General features: G+C 37.0%; 1 protein-coding gene across 1 annotated transcript in view; it reads right to left on the bottom strand.

Moving 5' to 3' along the window:
- Positions 1-11,640: 11,640 nt before the first annotated feature.
- Positions 11,641-25,565, bottom strand: part of DYNLT5 (dynein light chain Tctex-type family member 5) — a 32,269-nt gene continuing 18,344 nt past the window's right edge. Inside the window, exons 3-5 of the mRNA XM_043575203.1 lie at positions 21,316-21,407; positions 13,618-13,742; positions 11,641-12,742 (exon numbers count right to left, since the gene is read on the bottom strand). Coding sequence (XP_043431138.1) covers positions 12,539-12,742; positions 13,618-13,742; positions 21,316-21,407 — 421 coding nt within the window. The 3' untranslated portion in view covers positions 11,641-12,538. The remainder of the gene's footprint in view (positions 12,743-13,617; positions 13,743-21,315; positions 21,408-25,565) is intronic.

Raw genomic sequence — 25,565 nt, 5'->3', positions numbered from 1 at the left:
CTTGCATCAGGCTCGCTGCTGTCAGCTCAGAGCCTTGAACCTGCTTAGGATTCTGTGTGTCTCTTTCTCTCTCTGCCCCCCTCCTTGTGTTCTCTCTCTCTCTCTCTCAAAAGATAAATAAAAATAAACATTTTTTTTTAAAAAAGGACATTGCATTCTCCTTCTAGAAATTAAGAAACTGAGACCTGTATAGCCAAATCTCGTGACACAATTGGATGTTTTTACAGACAAAGTAAGGAAATCACAAAACTATGTTTTCATTTCTAACTCTGACATTCAACTCCCCAGTGGTGTGTAACAATACACTCTCTGTTCATCTGTGGTGCTGGTCTTATTACTACTACAGTCTGTATTTGAAATCCATCTACTACATTCTGGGCACTTAAACTGTGTCAAAGCCTTGTGCATGGCATTTAAACATTTTAACACATTTGTTGCAGGAAACCTATGAGTGTGGACAGTACACTTCATCACCATTTTGCAGATAAAGAAACCAAAGCTCAGTGGAATCAGGTAAACATGTCCTAAGTCACAGACAGCTAAGGAGGTGGTGTTACTGGATTCAAACTTAGGCTGCTTAGCATGAAGGCAGTCAGATCAAACTGTACTGGTAGTCAATGTATTCGTCACCACCAGGAACTCCCCGGGTATTTTTGTTCGTTTGGTTTTTGGGTTTGCGATCTGTGCGTGTTTGTGTGTGCGTGTGTGTGTGTGTGTGTGTGTGTGTGTGTATGTGTGCCACTGGAAGAATGTCCATTGATGAAGTGGTGAAAATCGTATTAAGTCTCAGTCTTTGAATACATGCGTTTTCAATACGGGTGGGTGTGAAATGCGGAGACTGCATGAAGTACTTTTGCAGCATACTGGAGTGTGATGGTGATCTCATGGTAAAGCACTTACCTGATTGAATTGTGAACTTAAACTAGCTGCTTTTCCCGTGAAGCATCTTTTTTTTTTTTTTTAAGAAAGACTGAAAACTGTAGTTATTCAGTCAAGAAAAACAATTCAAGAAAAACTTCAAGAAAAACAATTGACAATATTTATTGCTGATGATAAAATTCAAGCTTCCAAGCAATTTTAAAAAACTTTTATCCTCTACCATGGGCACCAGTGGTGATATTAATGAATTTTACTTTTTGATATCATGTAGTGAAATGCGTTAACATTTGGGAGATCTTCATAACTCAGTGAACCAATATTTTCCAAATGATGGATGCATGATATTACAAAATCATGAGTGGGGAAAGACCCATTTAATGTGCAAAATAAAGATTTTAATCTAACGGTACAAAAATTCATTGATGTGATTTCAGATTCTACATTGCAACTAACCTTTAATAAACAGCTACTTGTCAAGTTTTGGTATAATATTAAAAAAGAATATCAAAATGATCTAAAAAGATAATTTCATTAAATAAAATTGAAATCATCTTAAATTAATGAAACAAAATAGTCTTTTAAAATAACCTTCCCTTTTTCAACTAAATATCTGGATTTTCTGTGAGGCTGGACTTTTCTTTTCGTATATTCAATCAACATAACACACAGTAACAGACTGAATGCAGAAGCTGATAATGAGAATTGTGCTGTATTTTATAAAGGCAGTCCTTAAAGACTTGTAAAAATATAAAACAGGGTCACTCTTCAACATATGTATTTTGTTTTGTGAAAATAGATATTTTTCATAAAATGTTACTGTGTTAATATGTGGTAGGTTTATTATTTTTAAATGAGTTAATAAATATTTTTAAGTTTCTGTTTTAAATTCCAGTATGATAAATCTGGATAAATTCAACCCACATAAACAAAAGCCCTTTGAAGTTCTTAATAATTTTTAAGAGTATAAAGAGTTCTGAGACCAAAAAGTTTGGGAGTTCCTATTCTAGAACATGTATGTTTTTAGATTTCATCAATAGATATTCAAGTTGTTTGCAGTAGTTGCCATTATAAATAAAGATGAAGTAAACAGCCTTGTTCATGTACCCTTACATACTGACACTTTTACTTTAATGGGATAGCTTATCAAGTTGCTAAGAAAAAAGGCATGTTTATTTTTTCAGGATATTTGTAGTAGTTACTATTTATTTGATATGTACTTATAGTTATTTAAAATGTATCTATATAATTTAAGTACATGGAGAAACAAAAAAGAAAAATGAGACCTACCCTCTTCACTTAAATAAATCCCATAGTCAGGATGGGTGAAAAATATATGTATCAAGTTAGGAAATGCAAATAATGCAGAGAAGTGTGAAATAAAACAAAACTTCATTGCCTTCCATTTAGTTCTAAAGTAATAGTATAACCCTTATGAAGAGTTTCTTATAACTAGTTTTCTGCTAGAAAAGAAATGTTTATATTGAATTTATATAGTATAGCTATAAATACAGTTAGATAGCTTGCTCTATATCTGTGTCTATCTCTCATCTATCTACCTACCTATCTGCCTATTAATCTATCTATAGCAGAGATTTTTAACTGTCCTCCAAAATTTCTCCTCTTCCTTTTGGTCACACAGCTAGACTACATCTCGGTCTCCTTTGCAGGTATATGTGGTCACGTGACTAATTTTGGCCAATTAAATGTGAGTAGTAGTGATATGTGCCACTCCAAGACTAGCCCTTAAAATCATTCATACTATTCCTCAACTTAGCAAGTAATAGCCTTTGAGTTATTTTATGTATTTACATTTAAAATTTTTTTTCGTTTTATTTTTCATTTTTTTTGAGAAAGTGTGCAAGCAGGGGAAAAGGAGAGAGAGAATCCACCCAGCATGGAGCCCCACATGGAGCCCCACCTGAGCTGAAATCAAGAGTCAGGCGCTTAACCAAATGAACCACCCAGGCACCCAGTTGTTTGATGTTTGATTCTTTTTTTTTTTTTACAGGAATTAACCTACTCTAATACAATACCTACTGAGCTTATACTATTTAAAAAAGTTTTTTTAATGTTTATTTACTTTTGAGAGAGACACAGAGCTCAAGCAGGGGAGGGGCAGAGAGAGAGAGGGAGACACAGAATCTGAAGCAGGCTCCAGGCTCTGGGCTGTCAGCACAGAGCCCGACACAGGGCTAGAACCCACAAACCGTGAGATCATGACCTGACCCTTAACTAAGCCACCCAGGTGCCCCTATCATACTATTTTACACAGAAAGTGACTACCATACTACTTGCATCCCGTTGTTGTATGTAATATATCTTGGAGATATTTCAGTAACATTTTGGTATGTGTATTTTAAATTTAAAAACATATATGAAGAGGGCCACGTGGGTGTTTCAGTCAGTTAAGCGTCCAACTTCAGCTCAGGTCATGATCTTGCAGTTTGTGGGTTCCAGTCCCGCATCAGGCTCTGTGCTGACAGTTCAGAGCCTGGAGCCTGCTTTGGATTCTGTGTCTCCCTCTCTCTCTCTGTTCCTCCCCTGCTCACACTCTGTCTCTATCTCTATTTCTCAAAAATAAATATTAAAAAAATTAAAAAAAAACATATACCAAGAGATTACCATTTAAAAAGTTTGTATTAATCCATATTCCTACAAGAAATTCATGTGAGTATATATTTCTCTATATCCTCACCTATTCATAGTGTTACTGCACTTGCTAAAAATTTGCAATTCTTAAAGGTGAAATACTGAATATCATTTTTTACTTTATTGGCATTATCATGGCTATGGTCACCTTTGGATTTATTGGAAATTTGTATTTTCTCTTCTGTAAATTAGTCTGTTTCTGTGCTTTGCCCATTTTCAAATGTATTTATAATAGTTTTCTTGTTACTTTTCAAAGTTCTTTAATATTAAGGATACTAACTTTTTGAATGTCATCTGAGAAAAATACCTTCCCCCTCTTTGGTATGTCTTGACTTCAGTTAGTCTTTTGCAAATATCTGTCTTTTATAGTTTCTGTATTTTCTGCTTTGCTTAGGAATATCCCCCTTAGTGCGAGGTTGTAAAAGAATTCTACTATGTTTTATTCTGATAATTTTGTTTTATATCTTTTGCATTTAAATTTAACCCACATTAGGGGTGCCTGGGTGGCTCAGTTGGTTAGGCGTCCTGCTTGTTATAGGCTCAGGTCATGATCTCATGGTTGGTGAGTCTGAGCCCCTGGTTGGCTCCATGCTAATAGCACAGAGCTTGCTTGGGATTCTCTCTCTCTCTCTCTCTCTCTCTCTCTGCCCCTCCCTCGCAAACGCACAAGTGCTCTCTCTCTCAAAATAAATAAATGCGTTTTAAAAAAGTAAATTTAACCCACATTACACTTATTTTTGTATAGAGTGAAGTGTTTAATTTTCATTTTCTTCCAAAGGGACAGAGCATTTTTCCTGCATTATTTATTAAATGAACCATCTTTTGCCCATGGAAATTTCATGTCACTTTAGTCATATGTTTTTTTCATTACATTTGGAACTATTATAGGGCCTTTCTTGTGTTCACTTCTCTACTTATTGTGAACTAGCCACATACTACTTTGATTTCAGTAATTTTATGGGAAATTTTAATATCTTTTAAGAAAAGCTGTCCATCATTATAGATTCGGTTTCTGGGGGGAATTTTTATGGCTATTAGGAAACATAGATTCTTCCATATGGATTTTATAATTATGTTATTTTGTTCCCCAAAAACTTTATTGGAATTATAATTTGAATTGCATTGCATTTCAAGGAAATATCATATTCTATGATATTAAGAATTCCTATCCAAAATATGTTTCTATAATAATATAGCATTTTATTCCTTTTAATAACTTTTTGTAATGTTAATTATGTACATCTTGCACCTTTTTATATTACCTTTTTGTTTGCCACTTTTATTTGCCACTGTGAATGAGAAATTTCCCCCATGTTCGTTTCTAAATCTTACTGTGGTACAAAGAAAAATCTTGATTTTTGTACATTCATCTTTTCTCCAGAGCCTTGTCCAGTTATTTTATTAAATTTAATGGCTGCTTTGCTAGTTTATCTTGGGCTTTCTAGGTATACAATATTATCATCTGGTAATAAAAAGGTAATATTATCTCTTCCAATATTTATTGCTTCATATTCTTCATGCAGCAATGCTTTATTGAGATTAATGCCAGGCATTGTTGTGGATTCTATGGATACAACTGTGAATAAAACAGATGAATAAAGTGTATATTCTAGTGGAAGGCAGACATAAACAATAGAAATATTAAATAATGACTGATGCTGAGGAGAAAAGAAAGTATGGGAGGGGGATAGGAAGGTTTGGTGGTGGAGTGGATTTGAGACAAGGTGGCTAGGGAGAGCCTTACAGGGAGGGGAACCACTCAAGAATTCTCAACAACAGTGATGATAGTAAGCATCTCTTTCATGTTCCTAATTTTAATGGAAATGGCTTTAACATTTCAGTACTCAGTATGATGTTTGCTGTTTAAAATATTTTTAAAAATAAATAGTGAAGCAATAGTCTTTACATTATATATGTATATATATTATTGGCCATCTTAAGAGTGTTATTCTATTATATATTGCTTAAGAATTTATTTTGTTATAAGCAGCTTCTCGATTTTATCAAATACCTATTTAACTTCATCATATATTTTTCTCTTTTGTTAAAATGAAGAATTACTTTGATAGTCTTCCTTATGTTGAGATTTCTCTGCATCCTCAGAATAAATCTGATTATGGTGTAATATTCTTTACTTTGATATGTTGTATATCAGAAGAACTGAATGTGTTTTTTTTATTTATTTGTGGCTTTTATTTGTTAATTCAATCTGATAAGAAAATGAAGCAAATTCATGTTTAATGAGTGACATGATATACTTGATTATATTCCATATAATCTAGTATTTATTTTAATATTTTTGTTTGCATTTCTCACTTATTAATTTAGAAATGTTATTGTCTTTTTCTATGTCATTGCTGGTTACTTTCCACTTTCTGCTAGATATATTAAAATCTCAACTTCCTTATTATGATTCTAATTCTCTTCCTCCACTAAGATGAACCCTTTAGAACATAGGTGGTCAAACTATGGCCCATGGGCCAAATATCCCCTATCATCTGATTTTGTATGGCTTACGTACTAGAAGGGTTTTTACTTTGAAAATAGTTGGAAAAAAGTCAAAAGAAGAGTAACTTCATGATATATGAGAAATATAGAAAATTAAACTTTCAGTTACACAAATAAAGTTTTATTGGAACACAGCACACTTACATGGTTATTTACTGTCCATGGCTGCGTTTGTGTTTCCATGGCAGAGTTAAGTAGTCAAGAGAGAGACCATATGGTCTACAAAGCTGAAAATATTTACTATCTGGCCCCTTATTGTTTTCTGACCTATGCTTAAGGACATTTCCTAAGTGTCTAATTTTCTCAGGTTGACCCAACTCTCTAGAGTGAGTCCTTAGAAGACTTTTATTTATGTTTTTGAACAAGGATGCAAGTAAGCAACTTAGCTGTATTTTTAATTTTTTAGCTCTCCTACCAAAGTAAAGTTCTTGTTATAGAATAAATTTTCTTTAAAAAATATAAAGATAATGTATTTTTATAATTAACTACCAACATACAGTTTATTTTTCTCTGAAATGAAATAACGGCTAAGCTTAATATTTCTCATATGAACTTTAAAAATGATTTCCAGCACCCCCTGCACAAATCAGGCTGGATATTCTGTTCTTTTGGTATTTAGATGATCCACCCTCATGGTTTGTGGGAAGCAACAATTTTCCTTTTATGACTACAAATGTAAAGTGAAACTTAGTGTTTCCCATACTGGTTATACTGGTTCCTTGCCTTGCTAAGTAGGGAAATAGCCTAGTGGGTGGGTGGAGAACCACAAGTTTCAAGTTGTGTCCTGCACTAGGGGGAAGAAAAAGTTGTGTACTGTAGTTAAACTGTGATGAAAGCTACCGAGGAGAAATTACAGGAAACTTTAATCAGATACTTAACATATTTAAGCCTCAATAAACCTTATAGTCATGTTCTAGTATGTGTTCACGCATGTGTAGAATAGAAGAGAACATATGAGATCAAATGGACACTAAGACAGGAAAAAACAAGTAGCAATAAGCAAAAACATTAAAAGAAACCAAGTAAGTACTGAAGTGGAGGCAAGACATCTGATTGGAAGCAGTATAAAAATAGGCAGAGATTAGCAAAAAGAGGTTAATTTGGAGATAAATAGGGTTTCATAATAAATGTGGACTTGAGGAAAAATTACTTGTCAAAGATCTAGCAGTAGATGATTAAAACTTTGAACAGAAAGAAAAAACATCAGGTAATCTACGGTATGACATTATGGGGTGAGCCGAAATTGCTAAAACATATGCGCAATTCTTTAGGAAAACAGGATCTGTAGGAAGAAATTGGATGTCCACAATAAAGGTCTATGATAGGCCAGACATGTTATGGATACTTTTCTTCTAAGTCTTCAAGGCAAGAACACGAGCAGTGGTCATTGGCCACAGATCAATAATAAGTAGTGATCATTATTATAATCATTTCTACCTTTGAAAAAACTGAGGCCCAGGTCACTGGCCACTTTGCCCAAAGTCACACAAGCTAAAAAAGGCTGGAAGCAAAAATGACTATTTGTCAAGTCTGTGCTTAAAAAACAAAATAACAAAAAAAAACCCGAGCCTCCAAACAAAAACAACTATACCACATTGCTGCTGAAAAGAAATGAATTCAGAACAGAGCTGAGGTGGAATGTGGCCAGAGTAATGTGTGGCCAATTTGGCCTGGAGAACCAATTCCGCTGTTAGTGAAAGCATCATGGCGGTGAGGATGGGAACAGACTGCAGGAGGGAAAAGCAGAGTAGCAGAGAAAATCAGAAGTGGTGGGTGTATACCACTTCCTTAAGAACTGAGAGAGCAAAAAAGCATAGTAAATTATCCGTAACTATTTAATATTTAGTTTTCTTAATGTGTTTTTTGATAATATCTAGAAAGACAGGGCAAGCAATGGTCCCAAGGCAAGTGTTCATTTTCTAAAATGCTAGATTTAAAAGTTCTAATTTCTCAACTGTTGGTTTTTTTTTTAATTTAATGTTTATTTATTTTTGAGACAGAGAGAGACACAGCATGAGCAGGGAAGGGGCAGAGAGAGAGAGGGAGACACAGAATGTGAAGCAGGCTCCAGGCTCTGAGCTGTTAGCACAGAGCCCGACACAGGGCTTGAACTCACGAACTGTGAGATCATGACCTGAGCCGAAGTCGGACGCTTAACCGACTGAGCCACCCAGGCACCCCTCAACTGTTGTGTTTTAAATAACCCTCTATACTGGATAATTCCCAACAGTTTTAAAAAATCAGTGAGCTGGGTAGCGCTTAATTTCCCAGCGCGTAATCTATTGGACTCTGTTGCAAGGGCCTCCTATTATATTTTCTTTAAAGTCATCCTATTAACAATGACAACAGACAACAGCACTGACACTTCCATTCAATATGCTGATGTGTTTTTGAGAGAACCTTTTATTTTTTATGATGTCTGACAACAGAGATGGATCATTTAGATTTAAAAGTAGAAAAAGAAAGGCATCATTTAATTTTGGTGTTGGGGGAAATTTTCCCTGCTGATTCTGGGGGGAGGGTTTCCTGCTGACATTCCCAGAGTTAACTGAATTTTCAGTAATTTGCTATTAGTACTCACTATACTTGCTGCTGCTAATGAATATTTCATAAAGCAGGAGGAAGATGTTAGGTTTCAATCTGGATGACTGCCAAGTCTAAACCTCTCACCTTGATGTAGCTCAGCCCCAGTCCCACTTTTTCAGCTGCCTCAGGCTTTTTCCATCCTAACGTCCCATTATTAACTTAAATTCAACAAGTACAAAATCAAGGTTAGCATTTTAGTTCTCAAATTCTTCCTTGCTGACTTCTTTATTTTTGCTCACAGGACCATCGGTTTAGTTGCCAGATTCAAACTTTCAACTCCAATCATCGGACTTACTATTGATTGAGGACTTCCCATCTGTTAAGCACTTAGCAAACATGTATTTTCGCTCGTTTTTAGCAAGCTAAAACAAGCTCGTTTTAGGCTGCACCTCCAAGCTTTTCCCTTAGAGTCAGTGTTCAGCCTCCTGGGGCCGGCTCTTAGGCTGTCAGCTCCCCACCGCCTGCCTCACTCCAAACTCTGTGAGGCAGATACTGACTGGTGTTATTGCTTTGCTTTAAGGTGGGGAAGTTTCGGCTTAAGTCAGGTTAGTCATTTATTCAAGGTCACTTAACTAGTGACTAGAACAGCAGGACTCAGACCTGAGACTGCAAACGGCTAGAGCTGTTTTATTGTGTTGCCTGAGAGCCACTTCTGACTCCTCTTTCCAACCTTTGCCTGGTCATGAAGACTTTGCCCTCTGCCCCTCTGCCCTTTGTTCTTAAAAGGTTCCGGACAACTGTCCTCTCCTTTCCATTTCACACTGTTCAGCCTCTCACTACCTCTCCCTTCTTCTAAGTAGTCTTCCTGCTCTTTACTGACACATTCGTCTTCCTAAAGAATCACTCCATATATACCATGAGCTGAATGAAAAGACTTCGATGACTACCCATGGCCTGAGTGTGGCTTTCTTGCCCAGACATTAATGTTACTATCCATGGACCCTTCCAGTGTTAGTTATAACCACTTATCTTCATCAATACTGTGGGGTTTTGTTTTGTTTTGTTTTGATCCAGTCTAGACTTCTTCCTGTAGTCTGAACTCCTCTGTCTATTGAACTTCTACTTAGCAACTTCATAATCTAGGTAAGTGCTACTTCCTTTATGAAGCCTTCCCTGATACCCTTAAACAGATAAAGATATTCTGGACTTTTCTTATGAAAACATATTCTAGCCTGTTCTGTGGTCACTTCCCAGTTCCTCTAGAGTCGAATTGTGTGTTACTATTATCTCTGTTGTTGGTGGTTAGGTGGCACAGTGCAATCAGTGCATGTGATTCCTGCTTGAAAAGTTAAGATGTGTTCAATTTTATTGATAGGTGCTGTCAGGATATGTGGTCCATAGACTCAAGATGTTTTCAGTCTAGTAAGGAAAACAAAACTATTATTCACAAATTAGCTAGAGAATAATCAGGAGTCCAACTATGAGAGATAAAAGAAGAGAGAGAACAGGAAGGAAGGAATGGATGGAGAAGGATTTAGAGAAAAGCCAAGACCCAAGTCTGATGCTGAAAAGTAAAGAGAGTTGCTTTAAGTGGGGGACGGGGCATTCTGGGTAGGGAAAAGCAGGAGTGAAGACTCCACGGTAGGGGTACAGATCTGGGAAGAAGGATGTCACTTTTAGAACACCTATAGGAAAGGCAAAATACTAGGAAAGTTCAGGGTGTTTCAAAGTGAAACAATTCCCTCAAATTTACAGTGTCATTTCTTTAAAATAAAGTTTTAGGGGTGCCTGGGTGGTTCAGTCGGCTGAACATCCCATTCTTGATTCAGCTCAGGCCATGATCCCAGGGTTCTGGGATGGAGCCCCATGTCAGGCTCCATTTTGAGCATGGTGCCTGCTTAAGATTCTCTCTCTCTGCCCCTCTCCCTGGCTCGTGCTGTCTCTCTCTCTAAAAAAAAAAAAAAAAAAAAGGGTAAGGTATACAATGTGTTGACCTGATACGTTTATATTTCACAATATGATTACCACCACGGTGTTAGCTAATACCTCCCTCAAAACTTTCTATCATAAAGCTTTCTATGATAACCAGTATTCCTCCAAGTTAGTTGCAATTAGCGAGTTTTTACTGTATATTCTTATGCTACCATATAATTGCTAGAATTCATCACTGACTGTCTGAATTACAGTACATGGCAGTATGTGGGTAAACTGCTTCCTTTTTTGCTTTTTAACTACCATCATGTTTTAAGGTTTTGATTTCTAACACAGCCTAGGACAGATGGTAAGAAATTATCTCATGGATGAGACTTCAGAACTCTAAAAAAAATAAAGCCATTTTTGTAATGGACTTTCTATGTCCTAAAGAATTTTCTTCATTCCAATTTACTCATGCAAAATTGCAGTATGATTGCCCCTGCTATCATTCCAAGAGGGGAGATGTTCACAAATGTGTAATGAAAATATTCAGTCCATTTACTTACTGTACTTATGATCTGATCCATATTCAAAACTGGCCTAGGGAGGTTGGCAAATATTGGTTGTAGTGAATTATTACATAGTCCTATTCCCACTAAGGCCCTAACAGAAAAAATAATGAAAATTCACCAATTCATAATGAAAAGTTACCTTAAAAGCCAGAACAAGCAGAAGGAAAGGGATTTCAAAAGTTACATTTTTTTCTTTTTTTTAGTACAGGTTGTTTTTGAGAAAAATAAGACATCAATACATTTTAAAAGTATAAAGCATTAACTGTTTTCTCATCTGTTAAATTCTTTTTGATATGAATTACACATCATTTTTTCCTTAGAACTATAGCGTTGCTAATTTTCTCCACATGTGTACAATTTTTCTTTGACCTTTAACAAATGTCCTCCGGGCAGTTCACTTACCATCCAGGAACAACGCCTCAGCATCATTTCATATGCACACAAAGGGTTGAAAGCTCCGTAAAAATAAATGATCCATGATACAAGCCACATTAACCAGCAGAATAATAAGCTATTTCAGCCCTGTAAATTTTAATACCATCCATTCAAACCTGCACTGGGTCACTTTAGCATTAAATTCATAGGAACAAAATAGTAAATATACATGTTTTATTTGTTAAGCTACCAGCTATATATTTTGTGTAAAAGTTTGTTAGCCCAGGAAAATCAATTCAAAGGCACATCAGGCAGTGTATATTTAAAAGCAGTGTCTCTTTCCAATACATGATTTTAAGTGTTACAGATACATTTACTATTAAACATCATGTATATTTAATACGACGAGGTCTACTTCAGTGCCCTAAAAAGCCTTTGTTCACTTTACAGTTTCCATTATTGAAGAGCCAACATTCAGCTCTCCCACAATTTTGTAAAGTGCAGGCAACCCACAAGAGCTTCCAATTTTAGCGAGCAGCCCTGTGGGACAACAGTAATTGTTATGAAATCATTAATTCTACCTCAGCAGTTTCAACTGTCAGGTACATGTAACAATAATTGCAGTTAATGAATGCTGCTCAATTTATTAAGTACAAAATGAAAACCAGTATTCTTTTACATGCAGCATTGAGACACATTAACATTTATCATTTGTGTATACCATGTTGAATATTCTTCTGTCGTTTATTGGTCAGGGTATACAGCCATATTTTTTAGACTTGTCTTCATTAAAAAACAATGCAGGAAATTTTAACTGTCTATTTAAAGAGTAATTAAAGTAATTAGTACCAAAGTAATATTAAAAAAGAATCCATGTCTATGAAAAATGATCCAGTGGAACCAAAACTTAGTTCTTCTTTTGGATAAACAAGAGTTTTTCTTGCACCACACTTCCCTCCCTCAGTTCTTAGCAGAGCATGAAAAAGTCCAAAAATGCCAGTTGTTTGAAATATTACTGTTGTTTTCTCAAAATTTTGAGCAGGGAAGCTTTTGTGTACAAAGATACAGCTTATTTTGTAATTTAAAAAAGTAAGAACTACATTTCTTATTCTCAATCACTCAAAGTAAACAGCATAGACACTTGCAAGTGCAAAGAGAGAAGAATTTCTGAAAACATAAGATGAAAAGGTATCACTTTTAGGATCCCAGAGGCATCTGCTTCCAATAAAAATGTTCTGACTATTCAGTTGTCCAATGTGAACAATCACAATTAGCTTATACCGTGGAATCATCAGGTCCTTGACCTGGGCTTTAATAACCTAGAAATTAAAAGAACAAAAAAAAAGGTCCTCCCTTAGCCACATTGAAACTTAGAAGTCTTAATCTTTGTCAAAAATCTGGTGGATTTAAGAAAGTCACATGATGTATTGTAGATATTTTCAGTAATTGTTGTGGAAACTTAACTATGATTTTCTTCAAGCACTGTTCTCATGAGATAGGACATTTAGAGACAAAATTATAGCACCAGCAATATATCTACATTTTCTAAGTCTCATGGAAAAATTGTAATTCAGAGAACAGGATTTAAAGGATTTATTACATTCTTTGAAAATCTATGTTAAGATGGCTTCCTTTCAAAGAATATTGGCATTAGAGTTCTACCACCGTGTTTATGTCCAATTAAGGGATCATACATCTGGAGTCTCCTGTAATATGACTATTCATGGATGTTTATTAAAGAGTTTGTTTTAAAGAAGAAATTAAAGAAAACCTAATGGAGGGCAACCACTTTAGTTGATAAAAACAGAAATGTATTTAAAGGTTGCAGCATCTGTATTTGACGGCACTCAAAACAATTATCTTGAAGAAGAGAAAATGATCATTAAAATATTGTATCTTTGAAAAAAATGGTATCTTTGACAATAAAAATTTTAATAAATGGGACAGTTGTATCCATTTTTTAAACAAAATACATGCAAAAATGATACACATAATGGTTGTTTTAAGGCAAAGGCTTTTTACACACACATACACACACACATACATGGAATATAACCTAAGAAATATTTTCATAAGATATACATAAGCATTTTTACTGCTACTGCAAATTAATTGCCTTCATCAAAAAGTAGGGTGTTGTCCTTTTAGCAATATTCTAATTAAAGTTAACACTTCAGGCAAATCACATATATACCTCAGAAATTGTTTTAGTCATCTGTCTACAGAGCTCTGGCTCATACTGTTCTTCTTGTAGATACTTAGTTAACACATCTTTCAAAATGTGATTGACAATGACCACAGGAAAATGTTTGGTAGGACCTGAAAATACAGATGAAATTTCTTGAGTAATTTCAAATGACATCGTCCCCCCCCCCCCACCCCAGTAGGCTAATCAAAAGAGTACTGGATCATGGGGAAACCTTTAATCTTCTGAGTGGCCTCTATTTAAGGAAAAAAGTGGTCCTAATTAGGTTTCCAGTCAGGGTCTCTGGCAGAGGACCAGAAGACAACACACTCTTACCAAAGTGTGTGCCACGCATTTACCAGACTACCTGAAGAGTGTACTCAATACCACCGAGGTTTGATATTGAAACGATCCTCCTCGCCAGTGCCAGCTCCCACAATTAATGACTTATTTTAAAGTCTCAACATCTTTCTAACTGACCCCCACCCCCCAGCTCTTATATCTCCCCCTCCAATCTATGTATACCACACTACAACTGGAGGGGTCACTCTAAAACCCAGATCTGGCCATGATATTTCCCTTAGCAAAGTCTAAGGTCTAGCACCTACAGCCCCTTCATTCTCCATCACAGCTCTCTATGTCGATGCCTCCAGCCTCATGGACTTCATCTGTCTTGTACGGGATGCTTGTGTACATTCTTAAAAAGAAGAGCATCTTCCTCATCTTGTTCATCTGAGAAATATCCACTCATGCTTCAAGGCCAGCTCAAGTGGTTTTCTTCTCCAGAAAGCCTTCCTCCCCTCCTCAGGTAAAAAAAAATCATCCCTTTCTTCTCTGTACTCCCAATGCTCTGGGTCCCCACTGATCCTAATCTACCTGATAATAGCTCAAACATTTCTGCCTTTCTCGCCAGTGAAACGGTAAGCTAGATTATATGTTATCCTCCTCAGAGTCTAATACAATGCTAAAGGCATACAAAATGTTTAATGTATGATTTCTGAATTTAACTACAAGTAAACATTGTATAGGTAATAATCATAGTACAGATAATAACTACTTTTATTGAACTTTTTCTACATGTCATGTACTGTAATAGGTCTATATTTATTACCTTATATAATCTTCCAATAAATCATTGAGGTGACCCCTACTGTTATCTCCATTTCACAGATGGTAATGCAGAGGTTTAAATACAATGAGTAACTTGCCCAGAATCACACAGTGGCAGAGCTGGGATGTACTTACTTTATCTGACTTGAGAGCTTATATTCTTTTGTTTAAGTTTCTTTTATTCATTTTGAGAGAGAGAGGGAATGGAGGAAGGGGAGAGAGAGAGGGAGAGAGAGGGAGAGAGAGAGAATCCCAAGCAAGCTCTGCACTGTCAGAGCAGAGCCTGATGCAGAGCTCAGACTCAGAAACTGCAAGATGGTGACCTGAGCCGAAATAAAGAGTCAGACGCTTAACCGACTGCGCCACCCAGGCGCCCCAAGAGCTTATATTCTTAATGACATTTAGTCCACATTCACAGCAAAAGCCTCAGACAGACTTTCTTTATCCTGTATCCCAGGAATCTTCCCTGTACGTCCTGGGAATATTAACCTCATCATCCCTCTGTCATTGTACAACATGTACATGTGCCCAGAGCCTGGTGTAGAGTGGCTCAATCACTATCTGCTGTACTGATATGGATAAAGGAATGAGGTCAATAATTAAATTCAGTTGTATTTTAATAGTCATCAATATGTCTTAAGTGTATTTATTTATTTATTTGGCTCCCACTTGGGGCCTGAACTCATGACCCTGAGATCAAGACCTGAGCTGAAATCAAGCATTGGATGCTTAACCGACTGACCCACCGAAGTGCCCTGTAAGTGTTTATTTTTAATGACGGTATCAGGGTCTAAAGAAATATATAGCACACTAAAATAAGGACAATTCCAGGAGTATTTAATGAAGAGACTCCTTGGGAAATTCTGAGCAGGATGTCAGAACAAAGGACAGTGCAGTATCCCTTGCTAGTGAAACTGAGGGTACTATCCTCAACCCACCCCAGTCTTAGGAATCTGAGAAGGGAACTCTTGATCCCAGAAGAGGCACATGGAGAGGGCTCCCTGGAGAGCAGCTATGCCCTTCCATTGGTGGATACAAACAGCCTGAGATGAACTCACAGTAGGCCATGGGGAATTAAACATTCTAGCTCACACTCCTCCCTCCCTCCTACTTCCTGCTGAAGTTTCCCATTGGCCAAACCTAACTGGAAGGTTACAGCCCATGCCTATTGTTGAGTTAGGTCAGCCTCCTGAGGCTCAATAAGTTGTATCTTTATTTTGATGATTATATAGGAATTGTTCAATTAAATCAGCATGGAGAATGGATCTGGATAGGTAAAAGGGAGACACATCTGATACAATGAGTATAATTAACCCCAATATTTAGTCAACAGGAATCTATCTTCTACAGGACAGAGACAAGCAGTTGTAAACACAGAGGCATATAGGTTTGTAACTTCAGGTTGGTCCTGAGTGTTCCTACTTCATGGGGTCAGAGATAGGGCACCAACCCCGGTGGGCAAGTTCCTAAATACCTACAAGCCTCCGGGTTGTCTTCCTGTGGATCTCTTATTTTATTTTTTTTAATTAAAAAAATTTTTAATGTTTATTTACTTTTGAGAGACAGAGAGAGAGAGAGAGAGAGAGAGAGAGAACATGAGCAGGGGAGGGGCAGAGAGAGAGGGAGACAGAATCTGAAGCAGGCTCCAGGCTCTGAGCTGTCAGCACAGAGCCGGATGCAGGTCTTGAACTCACGAACGGCAAGATCATGATCTGAGCCGAAGTCAGAGGCTTAACAACTGAACCATCCAGGTGCCCCCTTCCTGTGGATCTTTTAGATTTCCACTTGCATTCTATAGAGAAATGAGTCTAAATTTGAGGGTGATTTCCCCTTTCTATTTAAGAAATTTTAAAAAATGATACTACTGGCTTGGACTAAATTAAATAGATTATGTACATTCGAGATATACCTTTCTGTTTTTCACTCCCTCCTACCAAGCACACATATTGTATGTACCTTAACCTACATAATTCACACAGAACTTAATTTGGCTGCATATTACAGTAACTTGTACACATTGTTCCCTTCAGCAAATAAATTCCCTCAATGCAGATATTTGTCTGTCTAGTACTCCTCCCTGTCATTTGGGAACAGCATCTCCCCTCCTGGGAAGATGAGAGCTTTCCAATTCTAACCAAGATGTTTCTTTAGGATCTACCATGACCTCCTTTGAGCTGAAGTTCAGGTTATGGTTGATTGGCTCAGGAGTGGCACTTGTCCTAAGCCAGGCCAATTAGAATCCTTTCTCAGAATTTTGATTTTAAACTTGAAATAGGGGGTAAAAAGTCAGCCTCTTTCTGGTGATAAAAGTTATGACATGTGATCCTTAGGTACTGTGGAAGGCCATGATTCTCATCATGGAGAGGAAGCCAGGCCATAGTGAGAGGAGGAGGCCCACACCTAGTTAGTTCTGGGAAGACAGAATCCTGGTGGCACTTGAGTCTCTGTTTCCGGCTCTTACTGTCCAACTGTACCAATGTCCCTTCTGCATTTGGCTTTGTTTTCCTTGTTTTAAAATCTCATTAACCAGATTCTATTTTGAAAATATTTGCAGATATCATCATGTACTTTTTTTCTCACTTGTTCTGTGACCTCTTCCTTCCTGTGCAGCCAGAATCATCTTTTGCCTTGCTTAGGCTGGGATGCTGAGATGCAAAGAGAGAGAAAGAGTGGATGTTTAATTTTTGACTTCCCAAATAAGCTCCTGAATCTACTTTCAGAGTCAACTAATGGGAATGGCAAAGCTTTTATTCTTTTTCTTTACTTTACTTTATTTTTCTTTCTTTTTTTTTGAGTGATTATTTTTTTAGGGGGAAAAAGCAAATGTTTTAATGTTTTTAAAAATAAAAAAGCAAAGACCTGAAGAAGGGTTGGGATGAAAAAAAAGAAAGGAAAGGAAAAGGAAAAGGAAAAAGAAAAGGACGAAAGGAAAGGAAGGAAGGAAAGAAAGAAAGAAAGAAAAAGAAAGAAAGAAAAAGAAAAAGACTTGTCACAAAAATAGAATTAAGATAGAATAGATACAAATTTGGTTATTTAATATGTGTGTCAGCTTCTCCAAGTTGAGATAATAATAAGAATCACCACATACTGTTTTTTGTTATGATTAAATGAAGTAAAATATTTTAAATGCTTAGAAAAGTGCCTGCCATGCACAACCCCCCCTCCCCACTATGTATTTATTATTGTTAGTGTGGTTGTTATGGTTGCTACCTCATTTTGAGGGAGGAGATGGGGATTGTTCTTGCTGAGAAGGCACCAAGATCAGCGAGGGTGCAAGTAGGGAGGCAGTAAGACCTCCACAGTTAGGAAGGACCCTAAGGGGTGGAGTGAAGTCAGGGTGAAGAGCTTGACAGTTTCTGTCCATGAGAGCATCTGATGACAGGGCCTGATTATCCCATGGATGCTCGGCTCCAGTGATGTCTCCCTCTCTCTCCATCTTCAGGTTCTACTTTTCATTATGTTGACTACCTTCTCAGGCAGGCTGTCTCAGTGTGGCAGCAAAGATAGCCACCCATAGGTCTTGTCTGACCTGCTTACAGTCATTGTTTTTAATTTCTTTTTTAATGTTTATTTATTTTTGAGAGAGAGAGGGAGACACAGAATCCAAAGCAAGGTCCAGGCTCTGAGCTGTCAACACAGAGCCCAAATGCGGGGCTCGAATCCATGAGCTGTGAGATCGTGACCTGAGCCGAAGTTGGATGCTCAACTGACTGAGCCACCCAGGCACCCCTACAGTCAGTGTTTTTAAAGAATCAGATACTTCTTTTTTTTTTTTTTTTCAACGTTTATTTATTTTTGGGACAGAGAGAGACAGAGCATGAACGGGGGAGGGGCAGAGAGAGGGAGACACAGAATCGGAAACAGGCTCCAGGCTCCCAGCCATCAGCCCAGAGCCCGACGCGGGGCTTGAACTCACGGACCGCGAGATCGTGACCTGGCTGAAGTCGGACGCTTAACCGACTGCGCCACCCAGGCGCCCCATGAATCTGATACTTCTTTAACCATTGCTCCAGAAAAAAGTCCTGTGAAGAACTCATTCCATAATTAATATGCAATTAGATTACAGGTCACAGAAGGCCTTTCTTCTTAGTGATTTAAGTAAAGCCCTAGGCTCAGTTGCTTTGAGAAACAAGAACGCAATGAATAAAGAAGCAATTTAAATGCGTTCCTCCACTTAATTCTCACAACATCCCCATAAGGTGTGGACTATTATCCTTTTTTGCAGGTAAAGAAACTAAGATTTTGAGGATGGTGAATTCCTTGCTCAAACATCATTTAGGAATTGGCAAGATTAGTATTCAAATTCAGACACAGTGGATCCACATCTTGTATTTTTTTTTCTATACTCATGTTTTATCAATTAATTAATGAGAAAATGTAAATGGTGTTTTATTACAAGAAATATATTTTGATTTTTCCATTCCCTTTTTGCTTTCATTAATTATACTTATGTTTCATCTCATTCTGGCTATAATTACTCCCTCAAGGGAAGATAAACACACTAAACATTTAAAATATGTTTAGATGAGGGGCGCCTGGGTGGCTCAGTCGGTTAAGCCTCTGACTTTACCTCAGGTCATGATCTCACAGTTTGTGAGTTCAAGCCCTACATTGGGCTCTGTGCTGACAGCTCAGAGCTTGGAGTCTGCTTTGGATTCTGTTTCTGTCTCTCTGCCTCTCCCCCACTCACGTGTGTGTGCTCTTTCTTTCTCTCTCAAATATAAATAAATATTTTTTAAAACTTATAAAAAAAATAAAATAGATGATACAAATATTGTTGGATCGAATGAGAAAAATTAGACACAACAATGCTGGTGATTGACAGTTCCCCCCCTCCCCCCACTCTTTTGGGAAGTATTGCATTGTAGATATGAGGAAATCTTTACCAGAGGTCCAAAGAGTACCTTTCAGATGCAAAATAAACCCAGAAACAAGTAGAAGTGGAAATACATTTTTGTTTGAATATGAACAAGATGGTTAGTTGAATGCTTAAGAAATAGATTGTCAAACATAAAAGACTTTAATCACAAAGGAATAATTCACATGACTTTTTGTAAGAAAATATGGGAAATACTTTATACTAAGATATTTCTTTTCTTTTTCTTTTTTTAAATATACTAAGGTGTTTCTAATATTACTTTTCTAACTTGGTTCAACACTCAGTACATCTAAAATACGTAAGATTATTTACTCTGTTTATTTGAGGATATAAGTTATGAAAACATATCCTTATGAAGAAGAAACAAAGGGCTTCATATTTTAACTCCTTTATCTTGTCAAAATCTGATTCAAAACCCTTTCAACATGCAGAACCCAAAGTGCTAGGCATCGAACAGTTAAGATCTCTTAGTTATAAGTGGAGGAAAGCCTGACCCAAACATAGTTCATTTAATGAAAAGTCTAAAAGCAGATAGCTGGATTTAGGACTCTAGTAATGACATTGGGATTTGATTCTCTCACGCTCTCAGGAGTCATATGTTGGGGACAAGATGGCAAAAGCCCTACCTCTTTCAGGTTTCAGAATCTAATCTGCTTCTTCAACAGCCCAAATAACACTTTCTGAGCTGAATCCCAAAGGCTTAGATTGGCTTGACCAAGCAAAGGGTCATATGCTATCTCAGAATCAGTCACTACTGTATCTCTAAAGCTAGTGTCAGCTTCAGCAGAATGTTACGGACCCAAAGTGTAATGATGGCAGTGGTGAGGCTTCCCCAAAGGAAACTGGGTAAGGTTACCAGAAGGGATGGCAGGAATATTAGTTGTCTACCCCAGGCACTGTGAAAATACCAGTAGGCTGACTAATTATGGAGCCTTGTAATCCACGTAGTCTTGGGGATTACCCTAGAAAACTGGCTACAAGGCCTAATGAAATGCACTGATGGTCTGTAATTTTCCTGAAGTTAACTGGCTGCAGATAGAACCACTGTGGCCCAGAGAGTCCTTCTTTTGGTCATTGGTAAGTCTCTATGGAATCTCTATATAGCAGTAATTATATAAAGTGGGCAGATAATAGTGGGCAGGTACACATTTAGAGAAAACAAGCTGGTCTATGAGAAAACATGAATGGGAAAATGTATTCACTGTGGACTGCGTCTGGGAGTATGGGGGCAGGTGCAAAGATCTTTGTTTTCAAAGACCCAAAACCTCAGTGGAAAGGGATAAACACCTCTGTCAATGGGGGACCAGGAATCATTTGCTTCTGCTTTGAAGGCTTTTTTCTCCACTTATCAACAACATTGGTTGGGTTGCTGGATAAAACTTGAATGCATACCTCTTTCACTTAACTCAAGTATATATAAAATAACTCCACAGGATAACCCAGAAATGCCCAGAAATGAACTTCTTAATTCAGTAATACACAAGACACATCAGCGCTGCCCAGTGAATTGCTTGGTATTTAGGAAACACTGATAAAGAAAATTAAGCAATGGGTGTTGGTCCCATTTTGCAGAGGAAGAAATTACAACACATCAAATCACTTAATTAAGACCCCTTATATTGTGCTAATAATGAAGATGATGCCATGTTATCAGATATTATTTTAAGTAAATAATGAGATTATAAGTTTAAAATAGGAATGAGTGTAAAATAACACACCTAGTTGATAGGTGTTTTCCATCTGAACTGTAAGGCGAGAAGCATCATCCCGCTGGCTAGGTTCATCCATATAAGACACAGTACTCATGGAGCTAAAAGCAAGGAAGAAAACAAATTTCAATAGTTAATAATAATAATAATAATAATAATAATAACAAGAAAACACATTGTTGCTTTCAGCAAAAATGTTACCAAGGTAAAGCTTCCCTAAGAACATTTCAAGCAAGTCACAGGTAAATATCCCAGTGACACATTTAAAGTCAAAAACATTTCAGAGATGGAAACATTAACGCATAGAGAAGTTACTTGGAGCAGGTCTCAATATAGCGGTTAAAGCCCAGTGCAGTCCAGTGAAACCCAAGGCATCGGACTACTCACAAAGTATTCATGGATTGGTCTGTGTGGTAATGGAGTACCTGTTTCAAAAGCCATTTCAATGGCATGTCTACCACAATGCAGAGACTCTCTCCTCAAAGTGGCCAAAATTAACAAAAGGGACTGAGGAATACAGGAGGAAGCTTAAAATGTTGGGAAACAACTATATATATACATGGGATAATATACTTTATAAAAGTTTAGTAATACGTACCACACAAAATCCCTTTAGTAGAAAAAAGAAAAACAAGAAACTCACCCACATGGTGAGAGAAACCACAATTCACCCAAACTATTGTAAATCATAAGCATCAACCACCCTTTTCAACATTAAGAAAGGGTTTTGGCTTGGTTACCAAGGCAATATAAGCTTATCCAGGTGCTGAACTGGAGATCCAAGCAAAGAGGAGTCCCTAATGTCCCTCTAGCACCACTTAATTTAGCTTAGTTCAGAGAAAATCCAGTTGTCACTAATGGCAGTCTCAGATCTACCCCCAATTCTCTCCACCTGTGAAAATGGAAGTTAAAACAGATGTCTCTTCAAAGGAGATACTACAATAGTGTGTGTGTGTGTGTGTGTGTGTGTGCGTGCGCGCGCATGCGCGTGCGGTTATGTGTGTTTTCAGACTGACCAGTTTTCTTTTTTTTTTTTTTTTTTTTTTTAATTTTTTTTTTCCAACGTTTATTTATTTTTGGGACAGAGAGAGACAGAGCATGAACGGGGGAGGGGCAGAGAGAGAGGGAGACACAGAATCGGAAACAGGCTCCAGGCTCTGAGCCAGCAGCCCAGAGCCCGACGCGGGGCTCGAACTCACGGACCGCGAGATCGTGACCTGGCTGAAGTCGGACGCTTAACCGACTGCGCCACCCAGGCGCCCCATAGACTGACCAGTTTTCTAAGCAGACTATGTTTTTGCCTTAATTAAATGACAGATATTTGTTTTTAATCTTTTGGGTTTTTTTTTTCTCTGCAAGAAGACTAAAATACTTAGTTCTCGGCTATTTGGAATTAGTAAACTTTTTGCAAATGATATTTAAAAAATGTTTTTTATGTTTTTATTAATTATTTTTGAGACACAGAGAGACAGAGCATGAGCACGGGAGGAGCAGAGAGAGAGGGAGACACAGAATCCAAAGTAGGCTCCAGGCTCTGAGCCGTGAGCACAGAGTCCGACCCAGGACTCAAACTCACCGACTGTGAGATCATGACCTGAGCTGAAGTCGGACACTCAACCGACTGACCCACCCAGGCGCCCCCTTTTTAAAAAAAATTTTTTTAATGTTTTTGTTATTTATTTTTGAGCCAAAGTACAAATGATATTTTAAGAAAATCACAGATAATCTACTTAAAAATCCTTTAATACGATTTATGCAATAAATTAAGGTTTACTCACCCATCACGAGAAAACAATGCAAGTAATTATGGCTGTGTTTTCATGATAGATTTCTGGATTAGCGATTTAGTTCTCATTCTTGTAACACCTGCTTTCCTCAGTTTTCTGCTGCCCTTTGAAGTAGCAACCAACCTGCTTGGCCACATTGTCTGCAGGTGTTGTGGGCAGTACCCACAGAAGCTGATTGCTTCTGCTCAGAAAACCCCATGTTGCAAAAGCCCCCTGATTCTAAGATAAAGCAGCCTGTCCCATTATTATATGTGCTAGTTTTCACTTTGCAAATCATTTTCCATCAATTATCTTGTTTTACCTTCACAACTGCCTTTAAGTTAGTCAAAGAGTTCTTATTCTACCCATTTCAGAGATAAAGGGAACAAGGCAAAGGGCTTAATGCCATAGATATAGAAAAGGCAGACTTAGGTTTCAAATATCCTATTTGAGTCCCAGTGACAAAGTCTCACATATGATCATATCAGACAGAATGAAAATAGGGGGAGGGACTACTTGAAATAATTAATGACTGCATTTGAAACTTGCATAAATATACAGCAAGTGTTAATAAAAACCCAATTTCTTTTCTACTAACACCATATTGAAAACTCATAGAAAGAGAGGTAGTGTTGGTTCAAAATTTAAATTCACGTGTTAGAAGTCTCAGACAAAAAAAAGCAAATAAGGATTTTTACAAAGAGTCTTCACTATTGCTTTGTTCCTAGTTATGGAAAAATTGACAATCAGTGCAATACTATTTATCAGTATGAAATTGGAAAGTGTCGTAAGGGCAGTTTAAAAAACCCACTGGCTGAAGATAGGTATGCAAGCAGAAGGTTTTGGAGACTGGCTTTTTAAATCTTACCAAAGGTGATTTCATTTCGTGCCTTCTTCATTTCCACAGTAATCATGTAAATGGTAAAAAGTTCAAAACATAAAAAAGTGTAAAGATTAAAGTAAAATTACACAAAAAATTACTAACCCCAGTGGTTCTCTAACAACTGTTAACATTACAAAAATCTCTTCCGACACGACTTTGCATATGGGAGCATATGATAGATGCTTGGCTTTTTTTTTTCCCGCTCAAAATGTATCATGGATAAATTTCTATGCTGACAAATAGTAATATACATCAATATTTTAAATATCATGACAGTACTTAATATATGAACATGCTGCATTTTATTTACCCATTTGTTCTCCTGGCCATCTAGGCTGTTTCTACAAACATATTTGTTTTCTTTAAACCACTATTCTTTTGAAAAATTATTATTATAAGAAGCATTAGATATACTGATACAAATTGTTAAATTTTTTTTAATGTTTATTCATTTTTGAGAGAGAGAGAGAGAGAGAGGCAGAGCATAAGTGGGGGAGAGGCAGAGAGAGAGGGAAACACAGAATCTGAAGCAGGCTCCAGGCTCTGAGCTGTCAGCACAGAGCCCAACACACAGCTCGAACCCATGAACCGTGAGATCATGGCCAGAGCCGAAGTCTGATGCTTAATCAACTGAGCCACCCAGGAGCCCCTATACTGATATAAATTCTAACTGATATAGAGTTTGCTCCTTAAAAGTAGGATGTTGCAAGTACTGGAGGACCAAACTTGGAGTTAGTTTTGGGGAGGAGATAGGACTTTGGGGAGGGAGGTTTCAAATATTTTATTGTAACCTGGCATTCTTTCTCATGCAGAAGGAAAATATTTGGTTTGTTGGTTGCTTTTTGTACCTTAGAAGGTTGACCATGTATCCACTAAAATTGTAACTCATGGAAAATTACAGAAAAATTTTACTTGTTACTTAAAAAAAGCCTCTGTATATGGTATTTTTTGAAACTGAGATCTGCTTGTTCCTACATTAAAATGAGATGAGTTGGAAAAAGGAAGAGAGAAAAGAAAAGAATGAGCTGAACAGAAAAAAAAAAACATTTATTCCTTGAAAAAAGACAGAAGGAAGAGATAAAACATATAAAATTCTTGCAATAGGGGTAACTAACACTAAACCAGAATGTGGGTTTAGTAAGTTTTTGGAAATAAAAGAGATTCTATATTTGAGAATGGCAAATGACCAGTATCAGTTCAGAATACTGACTTGGAAAATATGTAGTACATATTTTCTATTGATAAACAGCTTTACTCAAGCCCTTTGAAATTTTTAAAGACAAAAATGTGAGGTGCTAAAAAATTTTTTTATAATTTTAATTGCCAATGCTGTATACACAGCACAAGACATTTATTGGGTGGGTATATGTCACAATATTACAATCAGATGTGTTTCTGTTGTCCATGACCAGACTTTCCCTACTTTGTAATAATAATCCTTCCAGATAGATACATGATCTCATTGCAAAGGGAAGACTATAGTTGATTTCATTTTGTGAATGTGAAAAATGCTTTTGCTGTCTATGTGTTTCATCAGTTTGTTGCCATTTATGAAGGAAAAGGACTCAATTGGCAAAATGTATCCAATAGAGTTGTCAAGCTATAGGAAG

The sequence above is a fragment of the Prionailurus bengalensis genome, chromosome C1, assembly GCF_016509475.1.
Source record: "Prionailurus bengalensis isolate Pbe53 chromosome C1, Fcat_Pben_1.1_paternal_pri, whole genome shotgun sequence".
NCBI lineage: Eukaryota > Metazoa > Chordata > Mammalia > Carnivora > Felidae > Prionailurus > Prionailurus bengalensis.
Note: the sequence above shows the minus strand (reverse complement) of the source record. Positions and strands in the feature narration are given on the sequence as shown.